At 42.0% G+C, this 14,339-nt stretch overlaps 1 protein-coding gene across 1 annotated transcript; it reads right to left on the reverse strand.

The window, feature by feature from the left end:
* Nucleotides 1-8,458: 8,458 nt before the first annotated feature.
* Nucleotides 8,459-14,067, reverse strand: MYLIP (myosin regulatory light chain interacting protein; the record flags this gene model as incomplete). Its single annotated transcript, XM_010285343.1, has 5 exons — nt 8,459-9,845; nt 10,214-10,634; nt 12,412-12,576; nt 12,913-13,110; nt 13,882-14,067. Coding segments are annotated over 5 exons (1,060 nt in total), but the record flags the coding sequence as incomplete, so codon positions are not given.
* Between the last annotated feature and the right edge of the window lie 272 nt (nt 14,068-14,339).

Raw genomic sequence — 14,339 nt, forward strand, 5'->3', positions numbered from 1 at the left:
CTTTTTTACACAGTCCAGCTGGTTTAACAGCAGTTTGGAGAAACTGGGAATCCAGTTAGCGATAGCAGCATTCATGGCAATGTATAGTTTGGTGGGATAAGGAAAACGAAGCTCAGAGAATAACTGATATCTCATCCTAACTAATGTCCATGTAAAGACTTGCACACTAAAATGAGACTTATGACTCACCTCCCTTAGCCCTAAGCAGCTCTGGAGGAAATGTTAATTATACAGAGGAGCAAACACAAGGCAAGAAGCAAAGATAACCCGCCCACTATGAGCACTTCTGTTTGAACAAAGACCTGTCTTCTGTAGGTGGGCACAGGATTTTCCAGAGGATGGAAACCCCAGAGTAGTAATTGCCTGATTCTTCAACCTACAAACCAGAGGGAAAGAATGAGTGTCGGGGGGAAGGAACATGTCTCGATATTTAACAAAAACAAGAGACATGCCTGAACCACGCAGCTGAGATCCTGATCCAGATGGCAGTCCCAACCATAAGTCCCGCTTATGGTTGACTTCAGTGCCTCTTACAGATAAAAGCCAGGACCAAAGTCTAGAGAGCTCGAATGCTGGCCTTGGACTTGGGCCTGTATTTGTGCCAAACTGTGATACCTTATAAGATCACTAAGAGGAAATATATATATCACAAAAAACCTGTTAGGAAGATGGCTAAGAACCAAAAATGCCACTCTAGACTGGAGTCTGCTGCAGGCTAAGACACTTACAGCAGAGAGAAACCAAAGTTTAGGAAGATTAAACAATTAGCAACTCTCATATATTGGAGACCGTGCAGGAAACATTGCTGTAAATTCTTTTTTGTCTGGGACGAGTTAGCTACAGACATGTTTCCTCTCAAAGCCTTTGCAGATTGAAGAACATCACTAGCAAAATCTCAGCACCACTGACAGTGGTTTAGGTCCCTATTTGACATTCTCCTTGAAAGGGTATAGCAGCATCACTGTTTTTGGGCTACACATCTGGAAGGCCAGCTGTCTTTTGCTTCTTTGATGCTCAGTTCATCAGAGATCCAAATGCTCACACTGTGGTATCTTGTGGTTTAAAAAATGCATCAAGGTCCTTTGTGAAAAAGGTAAAAAGATATGGGGGGGCCAGGTAATTTGTAGGAAGAACCAAAAGGTTATCGGCAACTGTAAGGATTTGGGGATCTGGATTAAATAAAAAGTAGAGAAAATACTGCTATGTAGCAAAGAATATAGCAGCATGCAGACAGAAGGTGATTTAGAGTTGAGGAAGCTGGCATGCTCCTGGTGTTTGGGTTCTAGAAATCAAGAGTGCAGAAAAGGACAATCTGAAGCATGAGACTGAGCCGGAGAGATAAGCAGGGCAGGGTTTTGTGGAGAGGGGGTAACAAGGAGACTACAGGTAAAGAAATTGATGGCTGTGGAGGGCAGAAGACCATGGCAAAAGCCAGAACATTACATTTTCAGATGTGAAACCAGAACATCACATCTTCAGAAACAAGACAAGGCTGTGCGGGACAGGAGGGGTAACAAAACACGCAGCAGAAGCCATAACTCAAGGTAGAAGAGCTTTACACTGGATGCTGTGTGGAAGCTGAAGGTGAAGCTTCAATCTGGTGATGGTTTGGTGATAGAATTATCACTGAATTTGCAGAACAGTTTCCCTTATACCTGCTTGATTAACAACCTCTAAAACTTTCCGAAAATGCCTTTCCCTGTGACTGAAACTTTTCATATTTGCACTGAAGCAAAAATGACGTGTGCCTGTGTGAAAGTCTGAGTCTGTTTTTAGGGTATGTAAAACTCGAAGACATCATTCTTATGACAGTTTTCATAAGCTGGTGAGAGCTACAAAGAAAAACACCCTTTCACTAAGATATCCAGCTTTTTTTCCCCCTTTGAATACATTTGTTTTACTAGAATAAAACACCCTACCGGAGTAAATTTTCACATGCAAATTAACCTTACTTAGGCGAAATGTATTTTGGTAGAGCTGCACTGGACGTAGAAAAGGGAGTTTGCAACTATGTGGGGGAATAGAGAAAAAGTCCCGAGAGACTGAAATACCACCTTGCGCATAGATAATACTGCTTGGTAATTATCCAGTAAGGTGGTGAAGCTGCAGGGTGTTTCACGCAACAGTGCTGTATCCCTTTCACAAACAGGCTAGGCAAGTAAAGGCTGCAAGGAAAAATGTGCTCCAATGCAATCCTAAAAGGACTTGAGTCTTTAGAAGAAATCCAGGGAGGCAACGCATGGTTGAGGATTAGTGGTGAGGGTTGTCATCTGCACCACCAAAGCAAGGTTGTTTCTTTGTGGCTCTGACTGGTATTAGATAAAGAAGGTTTTGCAGCCTAGTGTTGTTCATTTAACATTTGCATAGGCAAGAGTGGGAAAAGAAACATATGACAAGGTGCCATTTATTATTAAAAACTACAGGATTTGATTTTTGGGGACTTGTTCTTTATCTTCCTTACCCTTGTTGGTTCCCCTTTCCACAGTCACATGTGCCCCTCTAGCTCAAGGACATGATTTTCAGCTACGCTGCTGATTCTATATTCAGTGGACCACGCCGTGTTTCTGGTGTTATTCTGCCTCTTTCCATCACTACAGAGCTCCCTGCCACATAGAGAAAATGTTGTTGGCGGTAATGACCTTGGCTTGCAGGACATGGCAGTTTATTTTGAGGGAAATCCTTCTAGTAGGAAGAGGATTGAGGGGGAAATGCCAGCCGTCAGGCACTTGGGAACCTACCCAAGACCATGGGCAACAGTGTCCATTGGGGCAATACATTTGTGTCTCCCTTTTTCTTTCCAAAAATTTTTCCATACCTATTGTTCCTACCAGTCTCAAATGTCTCCTCCAAGAAGGGGCTGGCAATTATTCTTAAAAACAGAAATGGAGCAATCTTCTCTCTCTTTCTCTTTTTTTTTTTTTTCCCCCCTTTTAAAAAGACCAGGGAAGAAAGACATGGTCCTCTTCCACCTGTTGCAGCAGAGGGACTGTTCACTCAGGGTGAATGACCTCAGTGATAATTTGAAAAAAAGCATTCAGTGGTGATTTACTTCTTCAGCCCCAGAGGAGCTTCAAATGCACATCTGCCCCAGGGCAGGAGAGCCCTAGGACAAGGTGGCAAAGCACCACTGTCAGTGTACGCTCTATATAAAGACCTTGCAATTGCCCTTCAAGAGTAACGCACGTGTTGTCAGCGCGTTGCCCAGACAGGGTGATCTCAGGACACTTCAGTATTGCTTCACTTTGTGAATCTCGGAGAGGCAGAGGAGGAAGTCAGCTGCTCAAACCACAGCAGAGCTGAAGGTATTTTAAAAACTTCCAGTTGAAACAATGACATAGGCAAAGAGGTTTAAGGTCAAACATGGACACCTGGTGTGTCAGTGTATCTTCAGGGCTAGTTTGCTGCTCGCCACGTGCTTTCTGCATTGCCCTTTTGGAACTTCAGCTTCTGAAGCAACAGCTGGGTCAGCTTTGGAGCGGAAGTCCAATTTTTGGCCGCGTCTCTGTGCCTGGTTTACTTCAATCATCAATACTGTTTGAATGAGAGTCCTCTATTGACTATTTATAGTTCTAAACAAGGAAAACAAATATTGTCTCTTCAGCTGAGCTGCCAATGTCTCTGTAATTGCCGCAGTTGTAGTGCTATGATTGGAATTTGGTGCCAGATGCATGGATTCCTCAGAGAAACAGCTTTCTGGCAGGAGAGGGGAAGATCTGGCTCCAGCAAGCCTGTTTATGTAAAAAGTTGCCATGTTACTGTCTATCATTACCTGCATTGATTTGCTTTGAAGAATCAGAGAAGCTAGACACCAACTACTGGATAAAAATAGTGATGGCAGACTCCTTCAGACATACTCACACCTAGTTAATCCCACGTAACCACTAAGTGGCCCTGAAAGGACAAACATTTTTGTTTAGGCACCCCAATGGTAAGACTGAGAATTAATTCATACTTTTTTTCTTGATGCTGCAGATGGAGATGGTGCCCTTTGTGACCCTGACAAGGCACAGAAAGGTGTGAGTGTGTGTGTGAGAGTGAGAGAGAGAGATCCTCGCTGGATGGTGTTGGCCAAAGAAAGTCAGATTCTTCTCTGGAGCAGAGTTTATGGCGACAGTTGCTAGATGAAAGATTGGCTTCAGAGCCTGCATTCCACAAATCACTGGTGAGAGAACAGACGAGTCTTCAGGAATAAGGAAAGGATCATCTAGTGGACAGGCTAAGCCAGGTCACTCAGGAGAGGGTCAAAGTGAAGGCAGAGAAAGGCATCAGCTTTCAGGGGCAGATTGATTCCCCCCCACTTGTGTCTTGCCCTCCCCCAGCCTCCAAGCAGCCAAGAAGGACTCTGCGTTTTAGTTGGCAAGAAATCAGCAAGTGACCTGTTGTTAAGCTCTCAGAAAGCTGGTATGGTTTGTTTGCCTGACCTTTTTCTTTAAGGAACTTGAGTGTACGCATGAGTGCTCTGAAAGTTAGCCGCTGGCCAGCCCCCACAAGTCCCCCATCCTGGCAGGAACTGGAGGTCATGCTGAACCCTGCTCACCATCTCTGAGCACAGGGGAGCACCAGCCCCATTCACTCTTCTGGATCCCTCGTATCCCGCTCTCACACAGAGAGGAATCACGATTCCCACTGAGTTTTCAGAGTTGTCACAGTGTTTTCCCACTACTGCACCCACCAGTGGCTCCTCTAGGTGGGGCACTGAGAGCCCTTCCTCAGCATTACTCCTGGTGCCTCTTCCTAGCTCTCACCACCCTTTGCAGGACACTAGAAGACCCAGAAACCGTGATAGCTTTTACCACCCAGCACTGCTGAAGGTAGTGTTGAACCAAGGGGCTCCAGCTGGTGGTTCACCTTGAAGTTGTGTGATCTTATGATCTCCTTGCAGACAGGGAGGTTTGGCTGTGGCTTGCCTGGAGCATGTGCCGGTGGGAGTTTCACCAGGGAGTTACCGGCCACAGTGTGCCTCATCTCCTGCCCGGCCCTGTCCTGCCTCTCCCAGACCGCTTCCCACCCAGGCCCTCTTGCTGAGGGCCAGCGGCGCCCACCCTGCACCAGGAGCCCCCCGGGAACTCCCCGCCCGGGCTGCCTGCGGCAAAGCTGCACTCAGGCCCTGCCGTGGAAAGTCCACCTCTCTTCTGGCAGTCTGCCCTGCTTGCAGTTTTTACCCCTCCACAACTCTACTGAGATATCTTACTTTTAAACCCGGTTGTCAGTTGTTACTTTCTGTTTTAACAGGCTGAATCCATGGGCACAAAGGCGACTGAAGCACCACCCTGGCACTACAGCATGTTTTCAGTGAAAACGGGGCGGGAGGGGCAGGAAATCAAGACGGATATTTGACCAGGCATTACTGAAGCTAAGATCTGTCAATTTGCAATTTTAACACTCCACGGAAAGTTTGTTGTTTAAAACTGTATACGGGAAATCTGAGCTGTAAATTTCCCCCATCTTTGATCAGCATGCCAGCGTGCTGCTCTGAAGTGAAATAGTGTAGGCTGATGGATGAGAATTTTCCCCCAAGGGCATTGCATTAGGAAGGCAACAGTGCTGGTTTAGCAAGGAAATAAATCTTGAAATATATGAATGCTGCTGTGTATGTGCTTTTATGGCACTTGGGGAGGAAATCAAAATAATTTCAAAATACGGAAGCCTTCATTCTACAGTTCTTTAGTGTTTTAACATTTATATGTACCTTGAAATGAGCGACTACATGCTGGAGGACAGAGCTGTGCTTTTCTAGTGGTTGCAACTTGAAACACCTCGACATCCTGCCTTTGTAGTCCCTCGCAGGCTGAGCCCTCCCCAAACGGAGATCTCGATGCAGCAAAGGGCAGATGAAAGCCAGGCAGACACCCGTGGAGGGCTGGGATTTCCCAGCCCTAGTAGTACAGGTGTAGTTACTGCTAAATCTCTGTCTTTATTAATAACATTTAAGTGTAACAGCATTTTAGTAAGAATGTCTTTCCTACGGTTTTCCTACTCACAGCCCTCTCTCCACATGGCTGATTTTGAATGCTGTTCCACTATCAGGAGGTCCAAGGAACTAAAGAGAGCTCCTGCTCTTGCATGTACCCAGCAAGTCACGCTGTCTCTGAAGGGGAGCTTTTGCCATTTACGTACTTGTAGCAGAAACTTGAGACTATAGTCTTTTACAATGACATCGCACACACCCGATGGGATTACAACAGCTGCGTTGCAACTTTGAAGGTAAATAAGAACTGAATTTTCTGTGAGTTTTCTTGCCAAGTTGTACTGGCTTTGTGTAGCAAGTATCAGCACAGGAGCTGGCTGTATTACGAGCGCCCGGTACGCACGGATACACTAACAGATGGCGTGAGAGGCACCAAATGCAGCTTTGTGACCAATCCTCCCCAGGAAGAAGCATAAAGGACACAAACACCAGTTGTTCCCACAAACTATTCTGTTGTTTGTTTTGTTTTTTTGGGGGTGGGGTTTTTTTTGTCTCCACTGCTATTCATTACAACCTTCAGGCAAAGCTGCTTTAGGAGAAAGAGCACTTCGGCAAACAGGAGCCAGCTCTTTCCACAGTATGGCTACATGGTGCGTGGAGTTCAAGATTTCCTATTGTTTCTTCTATGCCCTTCACAGCTCCCATGGATTGGACACTGTACTTCTTATAAGAAACCAAGTACTGGAAGTGCAAACATTCAGCAACGCACGCCGCAGCAGTTTTAGATGGTTAAGCAAAACTTTTCTAGCGTAGCATGATCAACTCCCATTTCAAAGCAACACCTCTGAAGAAAGCCATCTGCAAACAAATCAAAGCTATTGCCGTGTTGTTTTGCACCCAATTTGATCTTACATGTAAGCCAAGTGAGGCTTTTAGCAGTTTGCAGCGCTCAAAGCAGGTTACCTGGCACCCAATATCTCAGAACAGGTAGGACCATTCCGTTAAAAGCACACTGGTTAGGGAAGCACACTGACACACTGGCGTCACCCCGCCTAACCGAAAAAAGCCCTTGGCCTTTGCTTGCGTGCCACGCTCACCTCTGCCACCCACCACAGAGCGAGGCTCCCAACAGCCCCAGCTACAACCGGTACACACCAGGCTCTTGCCCAAACCTGTTCCTCTGCCCTGCCACCTGACCCTCTGCACAGCTTTGCGAGGCCGGGTGGAAGACATTTACAGAAGTCACAGGCTTTGCCTGGATGCCACCTCTGCCATATGACCCACCAAACCCCACCTTGACTAGAGTTCTAACTGCTGGAATCATTTTTATTAAGGATGTCTAATTACAGAGCCAATTTAATTACAAGGACCTTGAGTTAATGCTTGCCTACTTTAACAGCTTGATCTTGTTGAATGCTGTAAATCAGATGCCTGTATTAACATCTACTTATATTAATTTACAATCCATTTCAGGCAGCTGCCACAGGCTGAGGGATTAGATGTTACTATGGAATACTGTCAGCACAGAACGCTCTGATCTCGGGAGGGGAGGAAGGTTTGCTTTAGCACTGTTGTGCACTGGCACACTTTGGTACCTATTCCTTCCTGGGAGTGGCATATAGGCATAACGCAACTTTTCTTCAGAATTTACCACCTTTGACAGTGAATTCAGTAGCACCCACTTGCTGAGAGATTAAATTTTCATCTTTAGAGGGGCAAGCAACCTTTAAGTGTACTTGACATTGAGATAAACAGCTCTTGCATTCAGAATTCATTGCTAAGTTGCCAGCCACCGCCCCCAGGCAGCAGCATTTCAGAGCTAGCCTAAAACAATTTTAGGTCCAGGGCCCCAAGCCAATCCCTGATGAAGAGTCTTGACCAACAGGACAGCACTCTGCAATAATCTGTTTTAAACAGCAATAAATTCAGTTTAAAAGGTCACAGTTAAGTGACTTCAGTTCACGCTCACCAGAATAGAGCCTCATTGATTCCAGAGCACTTTGGTCTGGTCCCAGCACTGTCTCACATCCAAATGATAAGCCAGAGGACCATGCCGGAAGTCCTCAAGCACCATCTCTTCAAGAATGTGAAAGCAGAGTCATAAATCAGTAAATATGAATAGCTTCAGTCAAAGATGACACCAGCACATCAAGTATTTAAGATCTTTAGTCTTAGACAGGATTGCTGGAACTCCTAATCTCTACTCTCAAGCTGCATTTTTACATTTCTCTCATCTCACTGGAATATACTCCCTCTATTTGGAACAATTTACTGTAGGAAAGGTCTTCACAAAGCTAATTCTGAAGGCAATTTTACAGCTGGAATGTGTCATCTGTTTTAAAGTACACCGCCAGAACAGAGGCCATTATACCATGCCAGTTCTGTTTCCTCCCTTGAAATTTGTATCCACCTAGGGAAAGTTCATTCCCTCTTAAAATGTGACATAACATTCAAGACTGTAAACATGAAAATACCTCCTACTGTATTTTTGCTTCAGTAACACAGATTAATTTCGGAACAAAATTAAAGTCTTATCAATAACAAAGTAGATTTTTAAAAGTCCTTTATTAATCTGAATATAAAAAGACAGAAGTTGCCTACGATATAGGACAAAGCTCTTGCTTCATGAGGAAACAAAATTTTCTTTACAAAGTGAAAAAATAAATATCCTCTTAGAGTAAGGTTTATATGCTAATGTGTCATAAAAAAGTAGAGTTTTAATATTTTGACAAAATGTCTGTGCAAAGAAACAGATGCATAAACACACATTACTGCTACATTAAGGCAATATGAAAAGTATAGTCAGAAACTTTCAGTAAAGTGACAGTGTACTTTTCTAGCTTTAAGCCAGTATTGCACCCAAACATGGTCTCTAGTTCCCTCTGTACCCTGGAGAATACACTAGGAAACAAGAGCCCAAAATGCCCAAGTGGGGGAGTGGAGATTAAAAACATTTTAGCAGGAAATGACCTACCCAATAAAGACATTAACTGAAGAAAGCATTTAAAATTATACACATCCCTTATTTTAGAAATTAATGGTACATATTTAATAGTTTAAAAATCAGTCTCTAAAAATAAAGCCAACTTAATGGGCAGCTGATTGCAGCTCCCAAGACCATCAGCTGGGCTGGGTCTGGGAAACCTCGGAGCACCCTGCCCACTGAGAGTCATGAGTGCAGTCCCACAACAGTGCTTCCACAGGACACTGCCTGCCAGAAGACTTTCCTGACCCACCCTCAACACTTCCAGATTGTTAATCTTGCCCTACTCTTCCAAAGCTATTCTCTCCAAATTGCTTTCTATTGAACAGAATTCTGAATTAAACACAGCTGCTTGAAGGCTGGTAACTTTAGTTTAAGAATCAATTTTATTTTTATGGTTTTTAAAGTTCTGTCCTCTATAAAGCAGTCTACTAAAAGCAGAAACTATGAGCCATACTAAACTGGTATGTGTAAAAGCTAGTCATACTATTAAAATAAATGGAGTGACTGTAGTAAAAAGGATTTAGAGTCTAAAATGAAAGGCTGCGTTGCTCTCGCTGGGTATATCAGTATGTGTACACCACATTTCTCCAGGGTTACCTAGCTTTTTGGCAACGCCACTATGCTACAAACTTATGCATCATTCTCCTTTTAAGTTACATGAATAGATTACACTTCTGCTCTCAAAAGGTGTCCCAAACCATTTTGGACATGCCAAACAGAATATTTATGTCCAAAAATTAAGAATTTTTGCTTCTGATCATGGATAGGTGCCAGAGTGATTGCCTTCTTCACAATTAATAGTTGCATTTTATATTAGTGCAGTTTAAAAAGTACATGATGTGTTTAAAGGGTATACGTAGATCATATCACAGTCAGATTGAGAAGACTGGTGTGAGTTGGCAAGTACACATGCTGGACATGCTCAACACGAGATCTGCAAACAGGACACGACTGGAAAGGAAAAAACATTAGGAAATTAGTTTACTTCATATTTTGAGAGCCTCTGCACTTACTGTGTACATGGTGGGAAGTCTCCAGTAACAGAATACTTTTCCGTCATCTCCATACTTAAAACAGGGTATGGTGTGGAACATGCAGCTAATCCTTACCCTCACCACAAGTTAAATTAACACAGCTAAAACTTATCTGTCAAACACATCATCTAAATCAAGCGTTCTTTGGAATTTACCACAAACAAAATTTTAAAAGTAAGTTTTACTACAATATCAACATAAACATTAATCCATGACTGCTGAATATACAGAAAACCCAAACTTCCACTTATTTGCTAACTCACACCTTAATGGCATTACAATTACCTGTAATTGGGCAGCACAGGACTTGCAGCATACTGTGTGGCCACAGGGACAAAAGGTCGAATTTATTTCCTCTTCACAACACACCATACAGAGCATAGACTCCTTTAGCTTCCGCAACTTCTCCTGCAGAGCTTTTGTTTGCTGGCAGCTAAGACCCTCACAATTGTCACAGTTCATACTACTTTCTGAAGACTTAAGGGGGGAAGTTGGTGGGGTTTGGTCATTTCGTGAAACAAGATCCACAATGCCAGCATTATAAAGAGCTCGCCTTGCATGATCATAAACTTCTTTTGATGTTCTTTTAATGTCAAAGACGTATTTTTTACCAAGATTTATGTTTTCGTTCAGGAATAGAGATGCTAGGTGGCCCTTTAAGTCTCGACTATACTGCATCATGACAGCACTGGTGACAGTGTCACACCTATAAAACAATAGGACAAATGCAAATTTGGTTAGTTAATAACAATAAACCAATCCCTACAGTAATTGGTTCCCAAAGTTGAAGTAACAGCACTGAAATTAAAGCAAAAAGAGCAGCCTGATGTAATATTTAAGCTCTTGAATATCGTTTGCATGCAACTACTTTGAAAAGTGTCATATGGAAAAGCGAGAGTCATTTTACATCTTCAAAAATGTGAAGTGTCTGGTAAAATGGAGTCAGCCTATGGAAAGGACTTAAGGCATTACGCTAATACAAAATGCCACTGCTTGCTTAATTCACAGTTCAGCTCGGCAACACCTCTTTACATGGTAATTTCCAAACACTGCATTAAAGAATTCCAATTAATAGTCTCTGGCATAACACCTCTTCCTTTAGACAGGCTCTCAAAAATTTTTAACATAAGTAATGTCTTTAACCAAATTTCCACTCAGTACTTTATGTACTAGTATTACATCTGAAGGAAACCAGTGTGAATGCAGTGTAGAGAATTAAGTTAAGCCATTTATATTTGCCACTGAGTATTTCAGCTACCCTAACCATGATTGTCACATATTTCGGCGATACAATTAAATCTGCAGAAGCCTGTTAAGGCGCATCACTTCTCTAAACAACGTAGGAAAGAAAATGCAAACAGAACACAAGGACTACAGCCTCACCGGGCCTAAGGTCCGAGCTCTAAGCTTATGCCCAAATGCTATTGCCTAGCTAAAATTCTGCTTAGATTAAAATCAGAAACTGCAAAAGGCAGCAGAAACTACAAGCAGAGACAAAGATCAAAAAGTTAAGATTAAGAAGTTATATAATGCTTTAATTGCCTGGAAAAAAGTACAAAGAGTGCAACACAGCAGTGCAAGGGCATATAATTACAGAGCAGAACAAGACATGCTTAACATCAGGCTCACAAAATAAGCAATAGTTAGCTACAGATTCGCTGCAGTGGTTAGAAGGGCAACTAGTTGATGTTAATTGCTGTAACTGTATTAAAATGATCTAATCTGAGCAGCTGGACAGGTCTTTGCCTGTACTTTCCTCTGCTTTAAGAACAATTCTTCTCTTACAGAGTAATTGAAACTGATACACGGTAGTTAATTTAGAGAAAATGGCATTAAGTGTCTTTGACAGTTCTACAGAAGAGCGTTGGACCTCACAGAGGAATGAAAACAGGTTTTTAAAAAAACGGCCATCAATAAATGAGTAGCACCCCTACCTCAAAGAACAATAGGATAAAGACAATGGATAGCTGCTGGCATGACACAAAATCCTGGGCGTGTGAGCAAGGACAGAGGAATTGCAGGAAGATTTAAATACACAGGATGGGAAGGTGGCATACAGAGAACTTCTAGCAACCAGAGGAGCCAAATAAAGGAGAAACAAGGAGTATGTGTACATATGAGCAACACCTACACATTCTGAAAAGACAGAATCTTTCTCCTTTGCTCTCTCATCCTCTTACATAAGGTCAAAAAAGTATGTATTATTTATGAAGTATCAAAGAACACTAAGTTTACATTCTGAAGTGCTGTTTATTCATAGTGGTAGACTGAGAAATTTTGCTACTTGTCTTGTGCTCCCAGCCCACAAAATGGAAAGCAGCAAAAACCTGTTCAGCTTCTGGACTTAAAAGGAAAGTAGAGGCTGCAAAGACAATGAAGTTTAACAGAGAACTTCTAAGTGCAGTCAGACTGCTGGTTGCTTAAGCACTTAATTCAAATACTGTGGAGAAGAGCAGCAGCAGTTGACTAGTGGCAATACTGACCTATAAAATGCATGTGTCTCTGTAATTGCTCTGTAGAGTCCACTTGCTGCCCTTGTACTGATCATCTTAAATAAGAGAACGACACTATTACCAGACTCCTTGGTAACAGTCAGATATACATTCTTCCCAGACTGAGTTGCCATTTGAACTACAGGATAAGCAATCCTATAAACAAATATGAAAAAGAGAAAGGTTATTTAGCTTCTAAGGATAAGGACATTTTCCACAATCTACTACAGTGCACTTTTATCAAAAGTTATAATGATCACCAACTATTGTCTGTAATGCTGTATTGAAGACGTGGCCTCAAAAATACATATAAAAATAAAGAGCATTAAGGCCAGTTGTCATCCTGATAAGCAGGTAGTGTCCTCAGACCCTACATTCCAATAGCTCCTTTTAGTAATTCATAGAGCAGTTTTGTATATTTATGTAAAAACTAGAGGCATGCTCCATACTTCTGAAAAATGGAAGATGAAAACTGTTCCACAAAACACATACCTGTTCATAGGACTGAAGTCGTCTTTACAGATGGATATGCCTTCAGGTCCAACACCAATAAGGAGTTTCTGCCCTTCACTATCTCTCACTGAGTGCCACTCTACCCCATAGTTCTCCAGTGTTGTAACAATCTGTAGAACCTGGTATTCAGCAGAAGCTGGACTTAAACCTTCTAGCTCCTTGTGCTTTGCAATAATGCTGTTGATAAAAAGATGAAGGGTAGGTGAAATAACTCAAGTATGTGCTGTTACTGTCAGCAGCTTGTTTTAACATGGGTTTTTAGATGACCTAGTTAAACAGATTATTAAATGCTCCTGACCTGCTTTATCTGGCTATAGCAGTAATCATGAACTGGAAAGAACTGAGAATTACCAAAACATCCTGAGAATGCTCAAGAGACAATATTGTACATTTGCTTAGAAATTAAAAGCTACATGTAATCAAGGCTTCCAAACTAACACCACCTCCTCCCCATGCAACTTATTTACCTGAACAACAACTAAGATCGTAACTTAAAAAAAAATCTACAGAAAAGCATGACACACTAGAAGTTTCTTGATATTCAGGAATTGTGCTATGAAGGTGTTTTGGGAATCCTATTTACTTCTCAGTATAAGAGTACTAAGCCAGATAAATTGTTACTACTCTTTCACAAGTGTAGGTCTAAGGTATACTTGCAATTCTATTACCCTGCTCCAAGTATTGAGGCACCTATATTTCCCCCCAAGTACTAGAGTTCAACAGCTTTTGCTTTTCACAAAAACAACTAACTCATAATTGAGCTTAAAAATGAACTGAAATCAGAACATTAAACATTCAGGTTGTATTTTGATCTCCACAGCTATCAAATCTAAATGATTTTTTTTTTTTTAGCAACACAAGATACACTACAGCATCAGCAATTAAGGGCATAACAATCTCATGGTTTTGGTCTCCAAAAAGGAGGTTATATCATTGTGCTCTTTTTACCTCTCCAAAATGTTAGTGGTGAGCTCTTTTGCACACAACTCTTCATAATTGTACTTGGCAGTGTTCTGGTTATAATCTCCAAACTTCATCTGTGCCAACAATGCACTAAGTTCAATTGCATGCTCTGACGAACACTGAAGATTACCAGCGAGAAGATCTTCTTTTATATGCAAGAAAAACATATGCCTGCAATGGAATCAGAAATGTTTGTTTACACAAGACATTAAAAGATGTTTGTAATCAAGATATCTATCAAATAACTTCTCAGATATGTTTGGTAACCATTAGTTTGGTAATCAAGAATTTGCAATGAACATACCAAGCAGAGAAAGTCTGGCACAAGGGAAAGAAAAGGGCCTCCACCTTATTTGCTTACACTTACAGATGAGGCTACGATGGAAGATGGTATCTAAAAGCACTATTAAAAGAAATGAGCATTCTAATATCACGTTCTTTCT

Source organism: Phaethon lepturus, unplaced genomic scaffold (genome assembly GCF_000687285.1).
Source record: "Phaethon lepturus isolate BGI_N335 unplaced genomic scaffold, ASM68728v1 scaffold7204, whole genome shotgun sequence".
In the NCBI taxonomy this organism is placed as follows: domain Eukaryota; kingdom Metazoa; phylum Chordata; class Aves; order Phaethontiformes; family Phaethontidae; genus Phaethon; species Phaethon lepturus.